This window comes from Triturus cristatus, chromosome 4_1 (assembly GCF_964204655.1).
Source record: "Triturus cristatus chromosome 4_1, aTriCri1.1, whole genome shotgun sequence".
Lineage (NCBI taxonomy): Eukaryota > Metazoa > Chordata > Amphibia > Caudata > Salamandridae > Triturus > Triturus cristatus.
The window spans coordinates 1,157,029,442-1,157,047,827 of record NC_140585.1 but is presented as its reverse complement, the minus strand read 5'-3'; the positions used below and the strand labels follow the sequence as shown (position 1 = coordinate 1,157,047,827).

General features: G+C 47.7%; 1 protein-coding gene across 1 annotated transcript in view; it reads right to left on the bottom strand.

The window, feature by feature from the left end:
- LOC146856239 (transitional endoplasmic reticulum ATPase-like) overlaps nucleotides 1-18,386 on the bottom strand; it is a 123,603-nt gene that overhangs the window by 35,238 nt on the left and 69,979 nt on the right. Inside the window, exons 11-16 of the mRNA XM_085654310.1 lie at nucleotides 17,657-17,821; nucleotides 15,525-15,647; nucleotides 12,027-12,239; nucleotides 7,922-8,100; nucleotides 6,060-6,189; nucleotides 5,624-5,782 (exon numbers count right to left, since the gene is read on the bottom strand). Of these exons, the coding sequence (XP_085510436.1) occupies nucleotides 5,624-5,782; nucleotides 6,060-6,189; nucleotides 7,922-8,100; nucleotides 12,027-12,239; nucleotides 15,525-15,647; nucleotides 17,657-17,821 (969 nt within the window). The remainder of the gene's footprint in view (nucleotides 1-5,623; nucleotides 5,783-6,059; nucleotides 6,190-7,921; nucleotides 8,101-12,026; nucleotides 12,240-15,524; nucleotides 15,648-17,656; nucleotides 17,822-18,386) is intronic.

Sequence of the window (18,386 nt, the reverse complement as noted above, 5' to 3'; positions counted from 1 at the left end):
CGATTGACATACTGATTAGCTCGGGATACCAGTACCTTCGTGCCCAATCCGGAGCCACCAAGATGACTTGGGCCCGGTCGCGCCTGATCTTTTTCAGCACTCTGGGCAGAAGTGGTATAGGCGGAAAGGCGTACAACAGACCGCAACTCCACTCGTGACGAAAGGCGTCCCCGAGCGAGTGCCACCATGGAAACTCCAACGCGCAGAACTGTGGACATTGCTCGTTCTCTTCGGTGGCAAATAGATCTAACCAAGGCTCTCCCCACTGCCGCAAGAGGCCTTGTGCCACGTCCGAGTTTAGACGCCATTCCTGATCCCTCATGCACCGGCGGCTGAGTTCGTCTGCTCTGGCGTTCAGAGAGCCCGCCAGATGTTGAACCACCAGGGTGATGCCCTGGTGTTCCAGCCATGTCCAGAGGCGCAGAGCCATCCTGACAAAGGGTCCACGACCCCACCCCGCCCTGTTTGTTGCAATACCACATGGCGGTGGTGTTGTCCGTGAACACCTGCACCACACTTCCCCGGACAGAAGGAAGGAATGCCTTCAGTGCAAGCCGGATCGCTGTCAGCTCCAAAAGGTTGATATGGAGCTGAGTCTCCGCCGGAGACCAGAGTCCTCTGATCTCTGCCTCCCCCATGTAGCCTCCCCATCCCAGGAGGGACGCATCCGTCACTACTACGTGCTCCGGTTGGGGTAGGGAGAGGGATCTGCCGCTGACCCAATCGCTGTTCGTGAGCCACCACTGCAACTGCATTGCAGTGCCCTCCGAGATCAAGACATGGTCGGACAGGTTGCCACGATGCTGGGCCCACTGAAACTTCAGGTCCCACTGCAGAGCCTGCATTCGCCACCTGGCGTAACGCACCAACAGGATGCAGGAGGCCATCAGACCCAGAAGCCGCAGCACCAACCTGACCGAAACCCAGGATAGAGGCCGAAAGATGGGAATCAGAGCCTGAATATTCCGGACCCGCTGCTCCGGAGGATAGGCCCTGAACTGCGCCAAATTTAGAACAGCTCCGATGAAGAGGAGCTTCTGGGAGGGTCTCAGGTGTGACTTCGGCACAGTGATGGAGAACCCCAGCAAATGCAGTAGGTCGACCGTAGTCTGGAGGTGGGAGACGACTGCCTGGGGCGAGCCCAGCTTCAACAGCCAGTCTTCGAGATAGGGGAAGACTGGAACCCCCGATCTGCGCAGATGAGCTGCGACCACCGCCATCACTTTCGTGAACACCCGAGGGGCTCTGGTGAGGCCGAAGGGGAGCACGCTGTACTGAAAGTGCTCCTGACCCACCGTGAACCGCAGGTATTGCCGGTGGGCCGGCAGGACGGGGATGTGAAAATAAGCATCCTGCAAGTCCAACGCTACCATCCAGTCTCCAGGGTCTAGGGCAGCCAGAACCTGAGCTAAGGTGAGCATCTTGAACCTCTCCTTCCGGAGGAAGGCATTGACGCTCCTGAGGTCCAAGATAGGTCGTAGGCCCCCTTTGCCATTCTTGGGAACCAGAAAGTAGTGGGAATAGGAACCATGACCTACTTCTGGTCCAGGAACACGCTCGACGGCCTCTTTGGCCAAGAGAGCCGTAACTTCCTCCCATAGAAGATTCAAGTGATCCTCCGACATACGGTGGTTCTGCGGTGGCATGGCTGGAGGGGTCGTCTCGAAGGGGAGGGAGTAGCCCCTTCGGACAATTTGCAGCACCCAATTGTCCGACGTGATGGAACGCCAGTGGAGCAGGTGATGGCGAACTCTGCCGCCCACTGGCGTGGAATGGGCCTGAAAGCTCAGACTAGGAGGGCTTTGAGGCGGATGCTGCCGCGGTGGATGTGGACTGACCGGCACGTTGTCCTCCAGTACAGCCTCGGCGGAATCCACGTCTGCGTGCAGGTTGGTTCTGCGGCCGGTGGCTAGGCGGACGTGAGGAGGCGGGAAAGGGACGAAAGGCAGAAGTTTGTGGCCGCGGGGCCGAGAGACCCAAGGACTTGGCCGTAGCCCGGGAGTCCTTGAAACGAGCCAGCGCACTATCCGCCTTCTCGCCAAAGAGACGAGTGCCATCAAAGGGCATATCCATGAGGGTACTCTGGACATCCCCCGAGAAAGACGTGGACCGTAGCCAGGCGTGGCGACGAAGCGCCACCGTGGTCGAAATTGCCCGACCCAGCGAGTCCGTGGTGTCTAGTCCACACCGTATGGCATGCCGTGCTGCATCTCGCCCGTCAGCAAGCGCCTGGGTGAGCCGTGACCGGGCCTCCTCCGGACACAGGGGTAGCACGTCCTCCACCGTATCCCACAGAGAGTGGGAATAACGGTCCAAGAGGCAAGCGGTATTCAAGGACCGCAGACCCAAACTCAGGGAAGAGAACAGCTTCTTTCCGAACTGTTTCAGCCTCTTGGATTCCCGATCCGGAGGAGTGGACGGGAAGGAGGACTGGGAAGTCGAGGTCTGGATAACCAGACTCTCGGAGGTGGGGTGTTGGGACAGAAAACTGGGGTCACCCGGAGCAGGGCGGTGGCGCCGGGCCACGTTCCGATCCACAGGAGGAACTGTGGAGGGCTTGGACCAGGTGCCCTGCAGAACGTCTATTAGTGCCTCATTGAACTGCAGTAGAAGCTCTGTGGAGCTTGCTGACGGTTGAAGTACTTCTGTGAGGACGTTAGTCCTCACGGCCACAGCAGGCAACTCCAGCCCAAGGGCATTGGCCGCCTTGTGCAGCACCACTGAAAAAGCTGCACCTTCCTCCGAGGCCACAGTCGGAGGAGAGATGAATCCAGCGTCCGGGGAGGTGTCCAGACCACTGGCATCCCCCAGTTCGTCTGCCAAGTCCTGTGAAAGTTCGGCCTGTCTGGCCATAGGGTCCTCAGACCCCTCCCGGTCGCCCCGTCATCCGATTCCTGATAAACAGGAGGAATAACCGGAGCCGGGCGGTAGATGAAATGCTCAACCATCGGCGTAGGATGCGGCGTTGAGCGGCGCCGCACCGGTGCTGAGCCCGGACCGGGGCTAAACCGGGGAACGGCGTCGGGGGTGGAACCGGTGTCGGCGCCGGTGGTGAAGGCGTCGTGAGGTCGACCGGCGCCGGCAGAGATCCAGGCCTGGATCCCTCGGGGACCTGCGGCGTCAGGACCGAAGTCGTCGACGGCGCCGGGGCAGCCGGCTCGCGAGGTCGCCCAGTCGAGCCCGCGGGGCCCGAAGGCACGCCGGCGGGCGTTGACGGCCGAGCCAGGCCCCTTATGGCCGAGAGGAAGGCACTGATCTCCGCCGGAGTCGCGTCAGTCCCAGGGACCGGCGGGTATGGAGACAGGCGCGGCTCCTGCGGCTCTGACGGACCACCCTGACCCTCGACCGAGTTGCGCGACCGGCGAGGGGAGTCCGAAGAGCGGTGTCGCCTCTTGGACTTCTTCGAGCGCTTCGACTTACCCGAAGACTTCTAGCCCGACGAACGATGATGATGGCTGCGGCTCCGCGACCGGTCCTTGGACCTCCTCCTGGACCGGGACCGTGAACGGCGCGGAGCCGAGTGCCGAAGCTCGAGAAGCTTACGGGACCGCTCCCGCCTAGCCTTCGAGGTCAAGGCCTGACAGTCGTGGCACGACTCCGCATCGTGGTCGGCCCCCAGGCAGTAAAGGCACCGGCGATGGTGGTTCGTCACTGACATCAGTCGATGACAGGAGTCACAGGCCTTAAAACCAGGCATCCTACCGGCACCAGAGTCGAGTCGACAGAAGTCCAAAAAGAGTCAAAAAAGTTTAGTCAAAAAGTGACTAAGGGGTAAGCTCTTCCCGGATCGGCGCTGTCTGGCGCGGAAAAAAGAAGAACTGGCGTCAGCGCGCGAGGGCGGCGTCTAAGTACGCCGACGACGTCATTCTAGCGCACAACGCCGACGACGGACGCGGAGCCGCAGACGGCACCTAGCAACGCGCAAGGGGTATTGCTGACGAAAAATCTTTCCAGATCTAGCCTGACGCCTGGAGATATTCTAAGGTGAGGAATCTAACTAACGTGTTTCTTTCAGATCAACAAACCTTCTGGTGTAGAGTGCTGTGTCACAAAATCAGGGATACCGGGTGCGGATCTGTGGCTCTAGCAACCTGTTTGTTCACTGGTGGGCATGTACAGGGCTTCGACCGGATGTCCACAAGGGTGTCATTCTGGACTTCATTAAATGGCAGTAAAGGGTCTGATGAAGTTTGTCTAGGCTACAAAATGTCTGTCAATATGTTAGTTTTGATTTCCATAGTTGGCAGTGGTATATCCAATACCTCAGCTGAATGCCTCATTCTCACAGCTAAGGAGGGACTGTCTTCTGTTGATGGTCCAGGGGGAGAATACCACGCAGCGTCTGAGGAGTCCGACCCACTGGCTTCCTGTAAGTCCATGTAAAATTGTCCTCATCAGAATTGTAGTAAATATAATCCCCCTCATTTCCACTCACATCTCCAAAGGCTGGCTCTGATCAGAGTCCGAACAGAAAAGCTATTGGAGGCTGGAGTGTTGATCTGAGGTAAATGCCATTGTTCTGGCTAAGTCTGACTGATCTGGGTCAGTGCATCAGAACGGCTTTGAGAGCTAAGCTTGGTTGGGGCCAAGAGCAATTCGCTCAGAGTCGGATAGGACTATAATAAAGGGTCTTCCTCCTGCACTAGCGGTGTCGGTGCAGGCATCTATATTATCAGGTCCAGCATGGATTTTGGTGCCAGACTGGAAGTTGGCTATGGCGTCAAAGTTAAACCAAACACGGGCTCAGGAGGCACAGACAGTGCTGAGGGCAGACCCGTCAGCGGTAACCAAACTGGAGGCACCTGTAAATCCTTTTGTCCCGAAACACCAGAGAGAGACCTGGAGGAAAATGGACTCACAAAAGGCTTTAATCAGATGCAGTGTCGTCAATGCTCCCGGAAACTCGCGTTGCACCATGTTCCTGATGCAGAGGACCAGGAACAAGACTACGAGGCGCCCTGATGTTCTCGTGGCTTCTTAGGTAAAGAGCGGTGGCAATGGGATGAATTCTGCTTGACCTTCTTGTGCTTCGATTTCACTTCAACTTACCAGAAAACTTGGATAGCGGGAACGGCTCTGAGCCCTTGACTTTGAGCAAGAGCAGAACTTCCAAGACTTCTTTCAGTGTTCAGCAATGTGTAGCTTCGCTTCACATTCCCAGATCGCTTTCATAAAGACACACTCTTCACAGGCATTAGAGTCATGCTCCAAACCCATGCACCAGAGGTACACTTCGATCCAGACTGGTGCCTGGGGTTATTCTAAAGGCGAGGAATCTGTGGTTAGAAGGACTCAACAGAAGCACTGATACCGTATTGAAGTAATTATATCAAGCATAACTGTATAAAAAGTATTTACGAAGATAACAATCAAATTTCCTCCAAATCATTATATGAATAAATGTGCTATATAAATAATTTAAAACAACGCTGCAAGAGTTTTTAGAAATAACATTGTGCTGAAATACCATTGCAAAAGGAATTAGAAGATAACTACATCAGAATAGGCAGCAGAACCAGTCTTTTTTAATTGCTTGCTTCTTTTGGGATTCACTAGGATACAGACCCAAATTACAGCAAGTTATGGCAAACAGTAAGTGACAGAGGGTCAGAGGACTTCCTACCATTGCAGTCTCTGGGTGAAGCTGGCGCTCTCTCTCCCGACGAATGTCTGCGTCGATGCACTCTCGGATGGCCAGCTTGCAGGCACGCTGACAGATCTCTGTTAGGTCTGCACCAGAGAAGCCGTTGGTTATCTTGGCCAGGTAATTTAAGTCCACGTCCTGCCAAAGACAGAAAGGGGAGTCTTCTTAGACAGGAAGAAGAAATGTGGTTGGAACCCCAGAGACTGCCCCCCAAAATAGCAGTGGTAGAAGGAGCCATGGACTGGACCTGGACAGAAATAGTCATCACAGTGTTGAACACAGAGGAACAAAGATAGGTAAATACCCCCCAAAAAACTAATAAACTAGAAGAGATTCTGTAAAAGTAAGACAGAAGGGGTGGTGAGGTGGTAAGGGAAGTGATGACTACACAGGGAGAGGAGGACAACAGACTCACCTTGGCCACAGGAGACTTGCGCATGTTGGCCTTAAGGATAGCCACGCGAGAGGCGTCATCGGGAAGAGGGATGTAGATTAACTGGTCCAAGCGTCCAGGACGCAGGATGGCGGGGTCAATGATGTCTGGCCTAAGGGACAAAATGATGAAGTTAAGATCTCAATGTAAGAGAAAGAGAGCAAAGCAGGACAGAGTGCGTCCCAAAAAGGCAGATAAAAGAAGCCTCTGGCATACATGTAAAACATACATTGAATGCACATACACACCCATGCATGCGTACACACACATATATAAATCCACTACATATACACACACAAATGCACCTCACTCACAAAAAAAGGATCCACATGTGGAGAAACTACCACAAACGTAAGCAAAATAATTTTTTTTCATATAAAACAGGAATCTGATAGACAAAATAGTCACTTCAAATGCACAAAAACACAAACATAATATGCAAAGACTTATTGCAAGCACAGTGCACATAGGCAAAGCAGTCACAACACAGATATAGAAAAAAGCATCTCAACATAGTGGCACAATGAGAAAAACCCCATCAGCAAGATTCTCACCTGTCTAACATCCAACTAAATCAACCACAGCACATGTTCAGAAGCACACATATTTGCATAAAACAAGCACTTCGCACACAGACACAACAGGTTAGCTTGCATTGCGCTCACAATATTCATTAAATGAACACAGACAACAACCCCTTGCACACAAAGAAAAAGCACAGCATATGCTCACGAAATTCATGTGTAAAATGCGGAAAACATGCTTTGCAATGCCAGTTTTACAACACATGTCATTACCCAGAATTTTTTAGTCCCCAGGGCTTTACACGGCAAACCATTACAACGTATTCCCCATTACAATGCCCCGGTGGAGTTAGAATAGTAAATTGCGTTGTAATGGACAATGCGTTGTAATGGATTGTGTTGTAAAGCCCTGTGTTGTAAAAGATATTGCGGAGTAAAAAATGCAGAGTAATGGCATGCGTTGTAAATACGTGCGGCGTAAAGTGTCATATTCACATGCACATCTAAAACAGCCAAAGCACAGGCATTCAACGCATCCCCCTCACTTGTAAACAAAACACCGACATTGACATTAAAAAGCACACAACATGCACCAAACCACAGCATGTAACACTTACATGAAACAACTGCAAACACAAAAACCTTACATGCAAACTAAATAACAGCTTGTAATTGGCTAAAACTCACACTAAGCAATCACTTTACTTAACCGAATAAAGTCTTTGTTTTGCACACAAAATAATTAACACTCATGGAAACAAAGCTGTCATGTTAGAAACACACAATCCTGCAAAAACCCACCTGCAGATAAAATAATAGCCTGACATGCACATAAAGTACGAACTCATACTCGGAAAAAATGATCACACCAATTGTAGACAAAATCAATCAAACACACACACACACGCACACACACACACACACAAAACAATCAACTTGCATACACATAAAATAATAATTTCACATGTAAACACAAAATTCACCACATATGCACACCAAGCGTTGATCTTAAATGCACATATACTGACAGGGACACAAATCTATCTTCTCACATACAATAAATGGAACTATCATTGTATGTTACAAAAAGCTATACACCTCAGTAGCAAAAAATCACCTCACAGGTACACAGAAATCAGGCCATTGCAAATCCACAAAATATAAGCCACACAAACATTCACACTGCACACAGGCAGACAAAAATCCGGTGTGCTAACCTCTCAAGTGTTTGCTGGCCTTGCAAAAGGACAGGTGATAATGCACAAGCGACAGGTAGCATGCCCTCTGACCTCGCGCAAGGACAGGGTGGGTGGCTGTCACCTGTTTGTGGCTCCAATGATGAAGACAGTCTTCTTGTTGGTCATGCCATCCATCTCAGTCAGAATCTGGTTAATGACACGGTCCGCTGCTCCTCCACCGTCCCCGGCACTGCCTCCTCGCGCCTTGGCGATGGAGTCCAGCTCGTCAAAGAACAGGATGCAGGGGGCCGCCTGGCGAGCCTGGAGAGGCAAGTGCGTGATCAGTACCAGAATACTTGATAGAACACCAAAACTAGGAAGGAGAATCTGATGATCATTATCATCTTTAGACTAATCCTTAGGAATCTGATCTGTACTGTTATTGAGAAAGAAAGCTTAGCCATCACATGGGCTCTCCGGAGATTTAGGCTTCACCTGTTTAGGATGTAATTACTGATCCAGAGGGATCACAATACTTTTAAGTGGCTAATAGATATAACGGGTGAGGGTCCACAATTGCCTCAGAGGTCCACTCTACTTTGGAGCACTAGTTAAGAGTAATGAATCCAAAGGCAGACCCCGTACTGTCCCTTTAATAGAGTAAATGGCTACCCAGGAGCTGGACTTTATAAGTATGATCTGAGCGGGGCATCTGCTGGGATGAAAAGATCTCTGCACTAAGCCTGTGCGGTGAACTCCGCTCGGTTCGCGGAGTTTGTGGAGTTTTACGCACTCCGTGTTAAGCAGAGCTCGCAAAGTTCCCAAAAACACTGGAGCTGAGTTTTTTTCTTCGCTCACGCTCGTTAACATCAAGTTGGCGAGCGAGAAAAATCAATCTCCCGGCGAAAATTCCTAATGCGGGCATTCAGGTTTCTCAATGCGAGTGGCCGCATATACTCGCGACCGCTCGTGTTGAGAAACACGAGCGGTCGCGAGTAAAAAAGCTGCCACTTGAGTAGAAAATCTACTCGAGCGGCAGAAAGGAAGCAGCACCCGCTTGCACTGTCCATTGTTCCGTTCTCGATAATTTCACAGAGCAGACAAACACCCGGCACTGAAAATTACAGCGAACAACATTTTTCTAACACACTCCGCCGCTTGCGCGGCTCCGCGTAACGCGGCAGAGTGAAATCCACCCAGGCTTACCCTGCACTGCACCGAAGAAATGTGCAGCCTTGCCCTGTGCCCATTTTCTGCTGTCTGATGTGTCCTGTTCCCCCATAGTGCATGAAAATCATGCAAGCGATGAGGTTTCTGTGTTTTACTGTCCTGAGACTGCAGATTAGAGGAGCCACTATGATTCAAATGTTACATAAGCCTTAATTGGTGAAGACTGATTATAAATCTAGAGCAGGACATGGTTCCACGTTTTTCTATCCTCAAGGATACCCAAGACTAACTAGCTACTGGTCAGATGTGGCGGAAGCGCTAGCCCAATGCACAACAGGCACTATTCCATTTGAATGGCACATCTACTTGCTACACCTACATCGCAGGAATCGTAACAATAAAGCCACATCTAGATTCTTAGATTGGGGAATGGCAGTGGCGAAGCGTTTGATTACCAAACGATGGAAGCACCCCGATCCCCCAAATATAAGCATGTGAAGATATTCAATGTGTACCTGGGCCAAAGTAGAGAGCGTTGCTTTAAGGCACGAAGATACATTAGGCCTGCATAAAATACCCCTAACCCCACATTGGGACAAAATACTGGCAGATTTAGCACCCCCGAGAGCTGTTGTAACCTCCCCTCAGGCCGCAGCAGAAACCGAGAGCTGACCAGCGGAGACACCCACTGATTAAAACCAGGATAACACGCAACCTAGCACATGTCCTGCACTACACTCATAAGCACTGCTAATGCAGAGTCATTCATAATAACAAGGGGGAGGGAGGGTTTAGGCAGCATAAACACTGGTTCCTAGTTCACGCCTATTATGTATTAATTTGTCCCGGTTTAGTTAACACCCGCCTCCATGGTTTTCTTTTGTACCAAGCAGTAATGGTTATATAAAAAGAATGGTTAAATTTGAAGCTCACGAAATAAATGCTATTAATCTGAGATGTGGTAACATGTAGCCATATGGGCAACGCAAATGATTGTACAGAAAAATTGGCAAATAACCTGCATATGTTGGTAAACATTGCTAAGCATATAAAATGAATAAAAACAGATTTTCATAAAAAATCAAAGGAAAGCTGCTTCTCGATTTTTCTTAAAAGAACATGTGATTAAGGGATAGACTTATGGCTAGCGCCCCTATGGTCTGGGATTAAGACAGGGTCAAGATCCTTAGAGAAGCACTGCTGCATGTGCAACTTCTAAGGAGGGAAAATCACTGGATAGCACCTTTCAGATGGAGTGCCTAACTACCAGCTGACGGAGACCCTATGGGGCCACTGTGTTCTACACCTGCTCACGACACAAGGTCAGTCGGGCTCCCTCCCAGGAGTGATCCATCATCATCTGGTCTTGACATCGCCATTGGTAAGAGACACCACCGCATACACACTGATATGATAGCGAACCTGCTGTGTCTTTGACCCACATGAAGTGTAGAGTATCTGTGTGTACGCTAGGTGGCTCCAGAGGTATTGAGGATTACCTTCAATTTACAATTGGCCTGGAACTTCGGAGAGGTAATTAGAGTAGATCACCCTGAGTCCATAACTATGTACCTCATCTTTCGACAACATCCAGGGGTACCACAGATATTAGCACTTTCTCCACCTTTGTCCTTCCTTATGGTAGTGCCTTCAGACCTGTGGGCACCTTTGACATTCAATTTGTTTACTACAACCAGCAGGTCTTTAGTTAAAGGCCTCTGAACTTTGGTACCATCTTTAATGAATATTATGGTACACTAGGACTGGGCCCAGCCATTCCTCTTAAACGGCGAGTGTAGTTGGTAGGGAGACTCCAGTGGACTATGTCCCAACTCGTGGGTACCGAACATCCCTTCCTTACCCCTTCTAGAGTTGCTATGTTTGCAAAGCCAGGTTGAGCACTTCTTACTTTGGGCAGGAGTGGTTTCCAGGATAGGCAGAGGGTCAAGCAATCGTTCATAGCAAGTGAATTAATACGTTGTTAACATTATAGCACTGGAAACTGAAACTAAATCTCTGCAACCCTGACATTGACACCGTGACCCCACCTTTGAAATGTAGCACTGAGATCTCCTATATGTTTAAGTATCGCCGTTAGGAACTGAGACTTGGTGCTACGGCTAAGAGATCTCATTTTCAGGAAGCATCATCCATGAAACTCGAATCAGATGCTTGCAAGTTTGGGCTTTGCAAACAATTTCTATATCGTGAACATTGGCCCCATTTTAAATATTTCTATAGCGCTTAATGCTAATATGTTATCCCAGGTGTTAGGTTTGTACTTTGGTTAGTAAGGTGTGCAGGAAGATTGGTTTCTGTATGTTTATGGTCATTTTCTGTGTAGACTATTCGTCTTATTTCTATTTAAGTACTTTTCATTTAGAAGATAGTGAAATGCTAACAGGGAGTACTTGGATATCCAGTTTAGGGATTCACTAGCAGTGTGGTCCTTGGGCACCTGTGGTAAACTAATCCAGTTGTCACCACTGGAGCCCAGTAACCTCTGACTGCCCTGGAACCCCAGTAACTACACACAAGCTCACCATGTGAAAACACCCAAGCAACCCGCTCTCGCCTTATCCAAGACCAGTAAGATACTCAGTGCGTCCTTCTAACAATATGAACTCCATCTCCTCAACATAATAAAGGTCTGGATGAAATCAGGCCTGTGCCTCACCTGGTAAAAGGTCTGGGTAAACATTTCCCATTCCTCACACTATTAAAGGTCTGGAAGCCAACTTCTTACCTTAGTAAAAGTTTGAATAAACTCTACACTGCTCATCGCCTTGTTAAAAGTCGGGATAAACTTTGTCCTGCTTTTCATCTTATTAAAGGTTTGGAAAAACACTGAAATCTACTTTCCATCTTATCAAAGGTATGGATAAACTCTGACGCGCTCCTCCCTTTCCGTAGGTTAAAGGTCTGGATTAGGTCTGCCCTCCTTCTCTCCGTAGGAAAAGTCTGGAATAAATACCCCTGAAACCCAGTTCCTCATTACAACAAAGGACTGAAAAAACACCTCGATTAGACCCTCGTTTTTAAAAGATTTGAAAAAACACCAGAGACCTATTCCTTACCTTATCAAAAACATCCCGAACGTTGGCCTCTGACTCCCCAAACCACATGGTCAGCATCTCCGGTCCCTTAATGGATACAAAGTTGGCCTGACACTCGTGGGCAATGGCCTTTGCCAGCAGGGTTTTCCCACAGCCTGGGGGTCCATAGAAGAGAACACCGCGGGATGGGGTCATTCCAAATTTCAGGAACTTATCAGGGTGTTCAACAGGGAACTACAAAGAAAAGGATAGAGATAAAGAAGAGTCAGGCATTCATCTATAGAAATCACTCTGATCTGCTTCCTAGTACGTCCTGGTAAACAGATGGGTCCTACATAATAAGCAAAACTCTTACCCAGTTTCCAGCATACTCTTACTTACTTCCAGTTTCTCTCATTCGCTCCCAATAGCACAACATTATAGTATACAATGTCTTTTTACATAGAACGTAGAGCACAGTTTTCCAAAGTAGCTTCCCTGTCGTTTAGATCTGTAGCAACATGCAAGACGCTATTACTGGAAACAATTGCTCCTTTGTTGATGGGTAGGGCTTTGACTAAAGTCAGGATTGGGGCATTTTTTAATGCAAAGCATCTTTACATTCAAGAAATGCATGTGCAATAGGGTGCTCAAGCTTGGTCTAAATCTGAGCAAATGTATAATATTTAATTGAGTAAACTAAAGAGATATGCTGCTCCCCAAAAACATCTTGGCATTTTGTTTGCTGATTCATGTGGGACACCAACCTGCCTTATGACAACAAAAGAACACAGCGAGGAGTCATTGATCCTGGCTTTTCCCTCTATTTCCCGGAGAGACTAAAGGCTTAACCCAGAGGTGATAGTCCTGCATTTTATTTAGATAAAATAATCTGCCTCAATTTACAAGACCACTTCCTTCGGCTAGGATCGAAGTGCTGCCTTTTGAAACCCACACAGGAGTTTGTTCATGATGGGGCTGTCTTCACTGGCAAGTAACTGTACCTTAAACAGTGAAACTTCGAACCGTGGCAGGGTTAAAACCTTGCGCAAATCCAATAACCTTATAGGAATGTAAGTCAGTATCTAAAAGGTGCTCCAGGGAACATCAAGGGAAACAGCCACCTATGTCTCTTTCTTGATCTTTTTTGTGCTTGGAGCACTATCACTATTTGGTTTTCCGTCACTGGGTGGATATCTGTCGGGTTTTTTAAAAGTTTTTTTTAAGTATATATAGTCCTAGTCACTTGATGATTTCCATATGAGTCACATTAGAAAGTCTGTTTGAGACTTTTTGTAAAAAGAATCTGTGTGAATTTAATTCATATGTGACAATGTTCTGAATAGGACTATTTATTATTATCTTTGTAGCCCTGAGGAAGTCGTTGAGCCACTCACCCTAGACGAAACACGTGTTGGCTACTGATTACATTTTGGCTACGATATCTATGCCAATGTGTTACTGTGAACTAATGCTAAATGATCACGTGGAGAAGATTTGAGAGAAAAAGAGAAAAAGAAAATAAAGAAGAACACCGTTTGATGAGTTACTGGACTGAAACTTTATTGGGTTGGTTCTGATGACTGATGCTTGAACGCTTATTTGCTTTTTGCTCGGGAACACTCATTTGTTTTGTACCTTAAACACATATGACTTTGGCAGAGTGGCGCCAAGTCCGCCCCGCTGCCGCACGTCCAAACCAGTGGTCGGGCCGCCCGCCCGCCAGGTTAGGAGTTTTTTTGCCTGGCCGCTGCGGGGTGGGGGTTGGGGGGGTGGGGAGCTAAGGCAGTCTGACCACCAGACTCGTAATTGGGCCCATAGTATGCCATTCGATGTGTCTGCACTGAATACCGCACTCAAGACTGCACCAAAATTAGGACACCAATGTCTTGAATTTGAAAGCCTACAATTCACCTAGAGTTTGAACATGTCTCTACGCTACTTTACAAAAGAAATGGCCAAAAATATCTATGATTTTTGCCTTGTGGAGCTAAGCCATGGATTAAGATGGTTAACAGTATTTTTCTTTCGCCAGTTTGGCTTCTTCCCATACACTAATGCTTATGATTCCTCCAATTAATAGGAGTGGATCAGAATAGCAGGGGCACATCACAAGCAAGAGACCTAGTGTTGCAGAAAAGTTCTCTCTCATTCTCGTGCATGGGCCCCTCCTCAAAGTCAAACGCTTAGATTTCAGCGGGTCATCAGACAAAATTGGCGCAGTTTACAAGAGTTTTCGGCATCTGAGTTTTGGGAAGCTACTTATGGTGGAAAAACTATTGTTTCATTAACATTTTCATCTCCAGTCTCGCAACCTCATCATATTTTACACTTGGAATCCTTTCCCACCCTCGGGGACGTCCTGACAATTGGAAAACGTTTAGCTTATGTGAATCTGAAGGGACCCTGTTGCGTAGATCCAGTGCTACAGATAGGTAACTTGTCTTTCTCCAACATGGGATCCTCTTAAGAGTCAGACACTTACATTTCGTATTTTCCAAGAAGGAGAACTTGAATGAGTGGAAGAATAAAAACCATAAAAATGTTCCTGCTGGAGAACTATTGCCACAGATGAATACTTTTCCTTTCTCCTAAATCAATTCATCTGCAGAGTCCCAAGCCTAGCATTTTCGCACATATCAAGGAACGACTCTAATCTTATAAAATAGGCACAAGAATCACATCAGCATCCTCACACCACAGGGCTATCTTCACACTCAACTCAACATCTATTTGTTTTACCAGTGAACAAACAGCAAATAGTTCTTCCTGTTATGGCCATCGTTCCATTCGTCCCCCTCAACGTCTCCCCATCCATCTCTAGAAAGCATTCAGCCACTTGCAAATTTTATTTGGAAGCAGAAAGGCATCTATGGCACATTCTACAACACACACAAACGCAGAAATTGCAGGCACAGGGTCACTCATTCTTAGCACACAGTAGCCCATACTAAGACGCAGCAGTGCACAAAATGGCACACTTGAAACAGAACAAATCCTTGAGTATGGCAGGCAATGTGTATGATGAGGAAATATCTAATGACACAATACAGCCCAACGCAGCATACTATAACACACAAAGAAAACACAATGGCGCACACACAGTAATGCACAATGAAAGTAGAGTGGCTCACACCAGGAAACACACTAAGTACTCAGAGGCACATACAGTGAGCTACACTGAGAACACAGCTTCACAGTGACATACACCGAGAACAATGCAGCAAAACGTAACACACAGTAAAAACAGTGTGGCACACAGTAATACACACTGAGAATAAAATGGCACAGAAATCACAATTCAATGAGAACACATCAGCACACACAATGAAACACAGTGAGAATACAGCACACAGTGACACACACCGTGAACAATACAGCACACACAGTGACACATACCGCAAACACTACGGCACACACAGTGACACATACCACACACACTACGGCACACACAGTGACACACACTGCAAACACTACGGCACAAACAGTGACACACCCTGCAAGCACAGCAGAGCACACACTGACACTGCACACACTGACCTGCACCAGCTCCTGCAGCTCCTTCTTCACCTCTTCCAGGCCACCAATGTCCTCCCAGGTGACGAGAGGGACCTCGACCACCGTCTCCCTCAGCGCGGAGGGGTTACTCTGACTCAGGGCCCACTGCAGGGAGGAGAGAACGGGCAATGTGAGCACCAGGCAACAAGGCGCGGCATAGGATAGAGGGACAGAGAGTGGGAACCAAGGAAAGCACAGGCAGAGAGGTGTGATCATAGTCCCAGCATTTAGCAGCCTGGAACATGTTGCTGCACCATCAGGTCTTTGAGCCCGAGGCCCAGTTCTATCAGCGCCAGATCCTCCTCACGGAGGGCCTCACAGGATGCTTGTGGGGTATCTGACAGTGGGGAATGGACCAAATGACGAGATCCTGGTCCTCACGGAGAAATCACACAGGTGGTGGAAGGACTCCTGCACATCTAAGCGCCTCATCTGAACAAAGCCCCAGTGCTGTATGTGCATGGATGGAACGTTTGCCTGTCTACTTCAGGAATCATGTGGGCAAGTGACGCCATCATGTGGGAGGAGATAACGGGTTGCTTGTCAGGCTTTGCCCCATTTCCTGTTTTTCAGACCCAGGACACAGTTTTTAAGGTATGGGACCCACTTTGTCTTGAATGGACAAAATGGTGACTACAGCTGCAAGATGTGTGTAGCAAGTCAACATCTGTTGGCAAACTCATGTGGAAGACTCTGTCCAGAGTGTATGTATTTGATGGAGCAGGCATAGGTGGCTAGTGGAACAGATGGAAGTTGGTACACTACATCTAAACTACCCCTTTTACATTTTAGAAACAAGTAATGCTGAGTCCTCGGTTCCTACTCTTCTGGAACACTTCAGGGAGGGAGGTGGGGACCGCTTGTAAGGCGTAATCAACCCAAGATGGTCAGTGTCTTGCATTTGGAGAGCAGCTGTGGTAGAGGGGCAAATGACTAGCTCATGTTTTTACAGTGCTTTGTGGCCCAATCACTTCAGTTAGGAAGTCAGACAGCCAATAAAGCTGTTGTGCTGCATGTACTGCCATGTTGGTAAGACTTCTCTAAGGTCAGAAGGGTTCTGTTTTGTACAGGCAGAGAGGAACATAAAGAAGGAGATAAAGGATAGGAGTGATACAGAGTGTACAACGAAAGAGAAAAGAGAACAAAAGAGAGAGGGAGTGAGGAAGAGAAAGCGAGGGGAGCAGAAAAAAAAGAAGAGAAGAAAGAAGAAGAAAGTAGAAACTGAAATATTGAGGAAACTGACAGTAGGCAGCATCCGTATACAACGAAAATAACGAGATACAGCTGAAACATATGTAATAATCACATTTATCGTGACCTATAACTCCTTAAATATTTGTTACTCTAATGTAACAGTGATTTTAGGAATTCGGTGTAAGGGACTTGTGGAAAGTTAGCAAACCTAGTATAGGATACTGCAGTGGGAATAAGAGAGGGAATCTTGGGGTTTTTCGGTAGAAAGGTAGCAAATTATATATGTGCTATTGTGGTAGTGAATGAATATGAGGTACTATGGCTGTAAGTGAGGGATTATTAGCTCCATTTGTGAGTAAGGGATTCACCAAATGCAGGACACTGCTGGTAGTTAGGGACCTGAGTGTGGCACACCATGGCAATGAGTGAAGGAATCAGATGTGCTTGCTAGTGTGGTGAATCAAGGTATCTAGTCAGTGTGTTCATTGTGATACTGAGTGAAGGAATTTAAACATGGGAACTGTGCTGGTATATGATTACTTTAGCATTGACTATGCTGATAAATGACGCAATCTCATGTGTTTATTGAGGTGGTGAGTGAAAGAACTGAATGCGATGACTGTGGTGCCAAGTGAACGAATGTAACATGTTCTCGCCAATGGTAACTAAAAGAATCCAATATGATGTCTATGCTAGCTAGTGGAGTCAGAGAAGGCCCTCAGTGAAATCCAAACTCAATTGAGTCACCTGGGCCAACTAGTTAGTGTAGTGTGATCAAGGCAACGTTCAGGACTCCTTGTCATGTGGAACAGAGTCCGGGCGGAACGGGAGGATATGACATGCAAAGGTTTTTCCACATAAAATCACCAGGGAGGAAGGGGGAATAGAGTAAGACGGAGATGTAAGCCCTGGCCTGGTACCTGAAAGTCATCCATGGTCACTGCCATTGAGTTCAGGATATCGGCGTCAATAGTGTCGTCCTCCAAGTCGATCACATTCATCTTCTTGCGAATGGCCTGCAGTGCAGCCTCTGAACAGAGAGCTGCCATGTCTGCCCCCACATGACCGTGAGTCTCCATCGCCACCTAGAACAACAGGGATCAAAGAAGTCAGTTGAGGACAAGCTACAACGCTGTAGCCCAGGGATGTGCCATGTAATCGTCTCTGCAATCCACATAGCTTCTGTGAAGAGCCAAACGTACTTCAGTAAGATACTTTTAAAAAGAAAGCACTTCCCCCACATAAGGATACACCTTTATTAGGAATGTTGTTTACAACGTTTTATATTTTGCATTTGTTAAAACTTATCACCTTTGAGTCATAAAATGGTGTGTTGCAAACACTGCTAATTTTACATGCACAATTTGGTGGTTTTTATTTGGTTCTAGATCTTCAGATCGCTGTATCACAGAACTTTCCTTTTTCAAGTTTTAATTAAAGAGGACAAATACTTTCTAAAAGACAAAATGTATTGTTTCTTGCTACTAATGCTTTAACTTCTGTTAGGATTACCACTTATATCAGATTTGAATCGACTGACTATATGCAGCCAGGAAATTAGTGGGGTGTCGGCTTTGGAAGACATTTTGGGCATTGCTCTGAAACACTTTGAAAAAGGTGAAGAGCATTTTGAATTTTATTCTCTGAGCC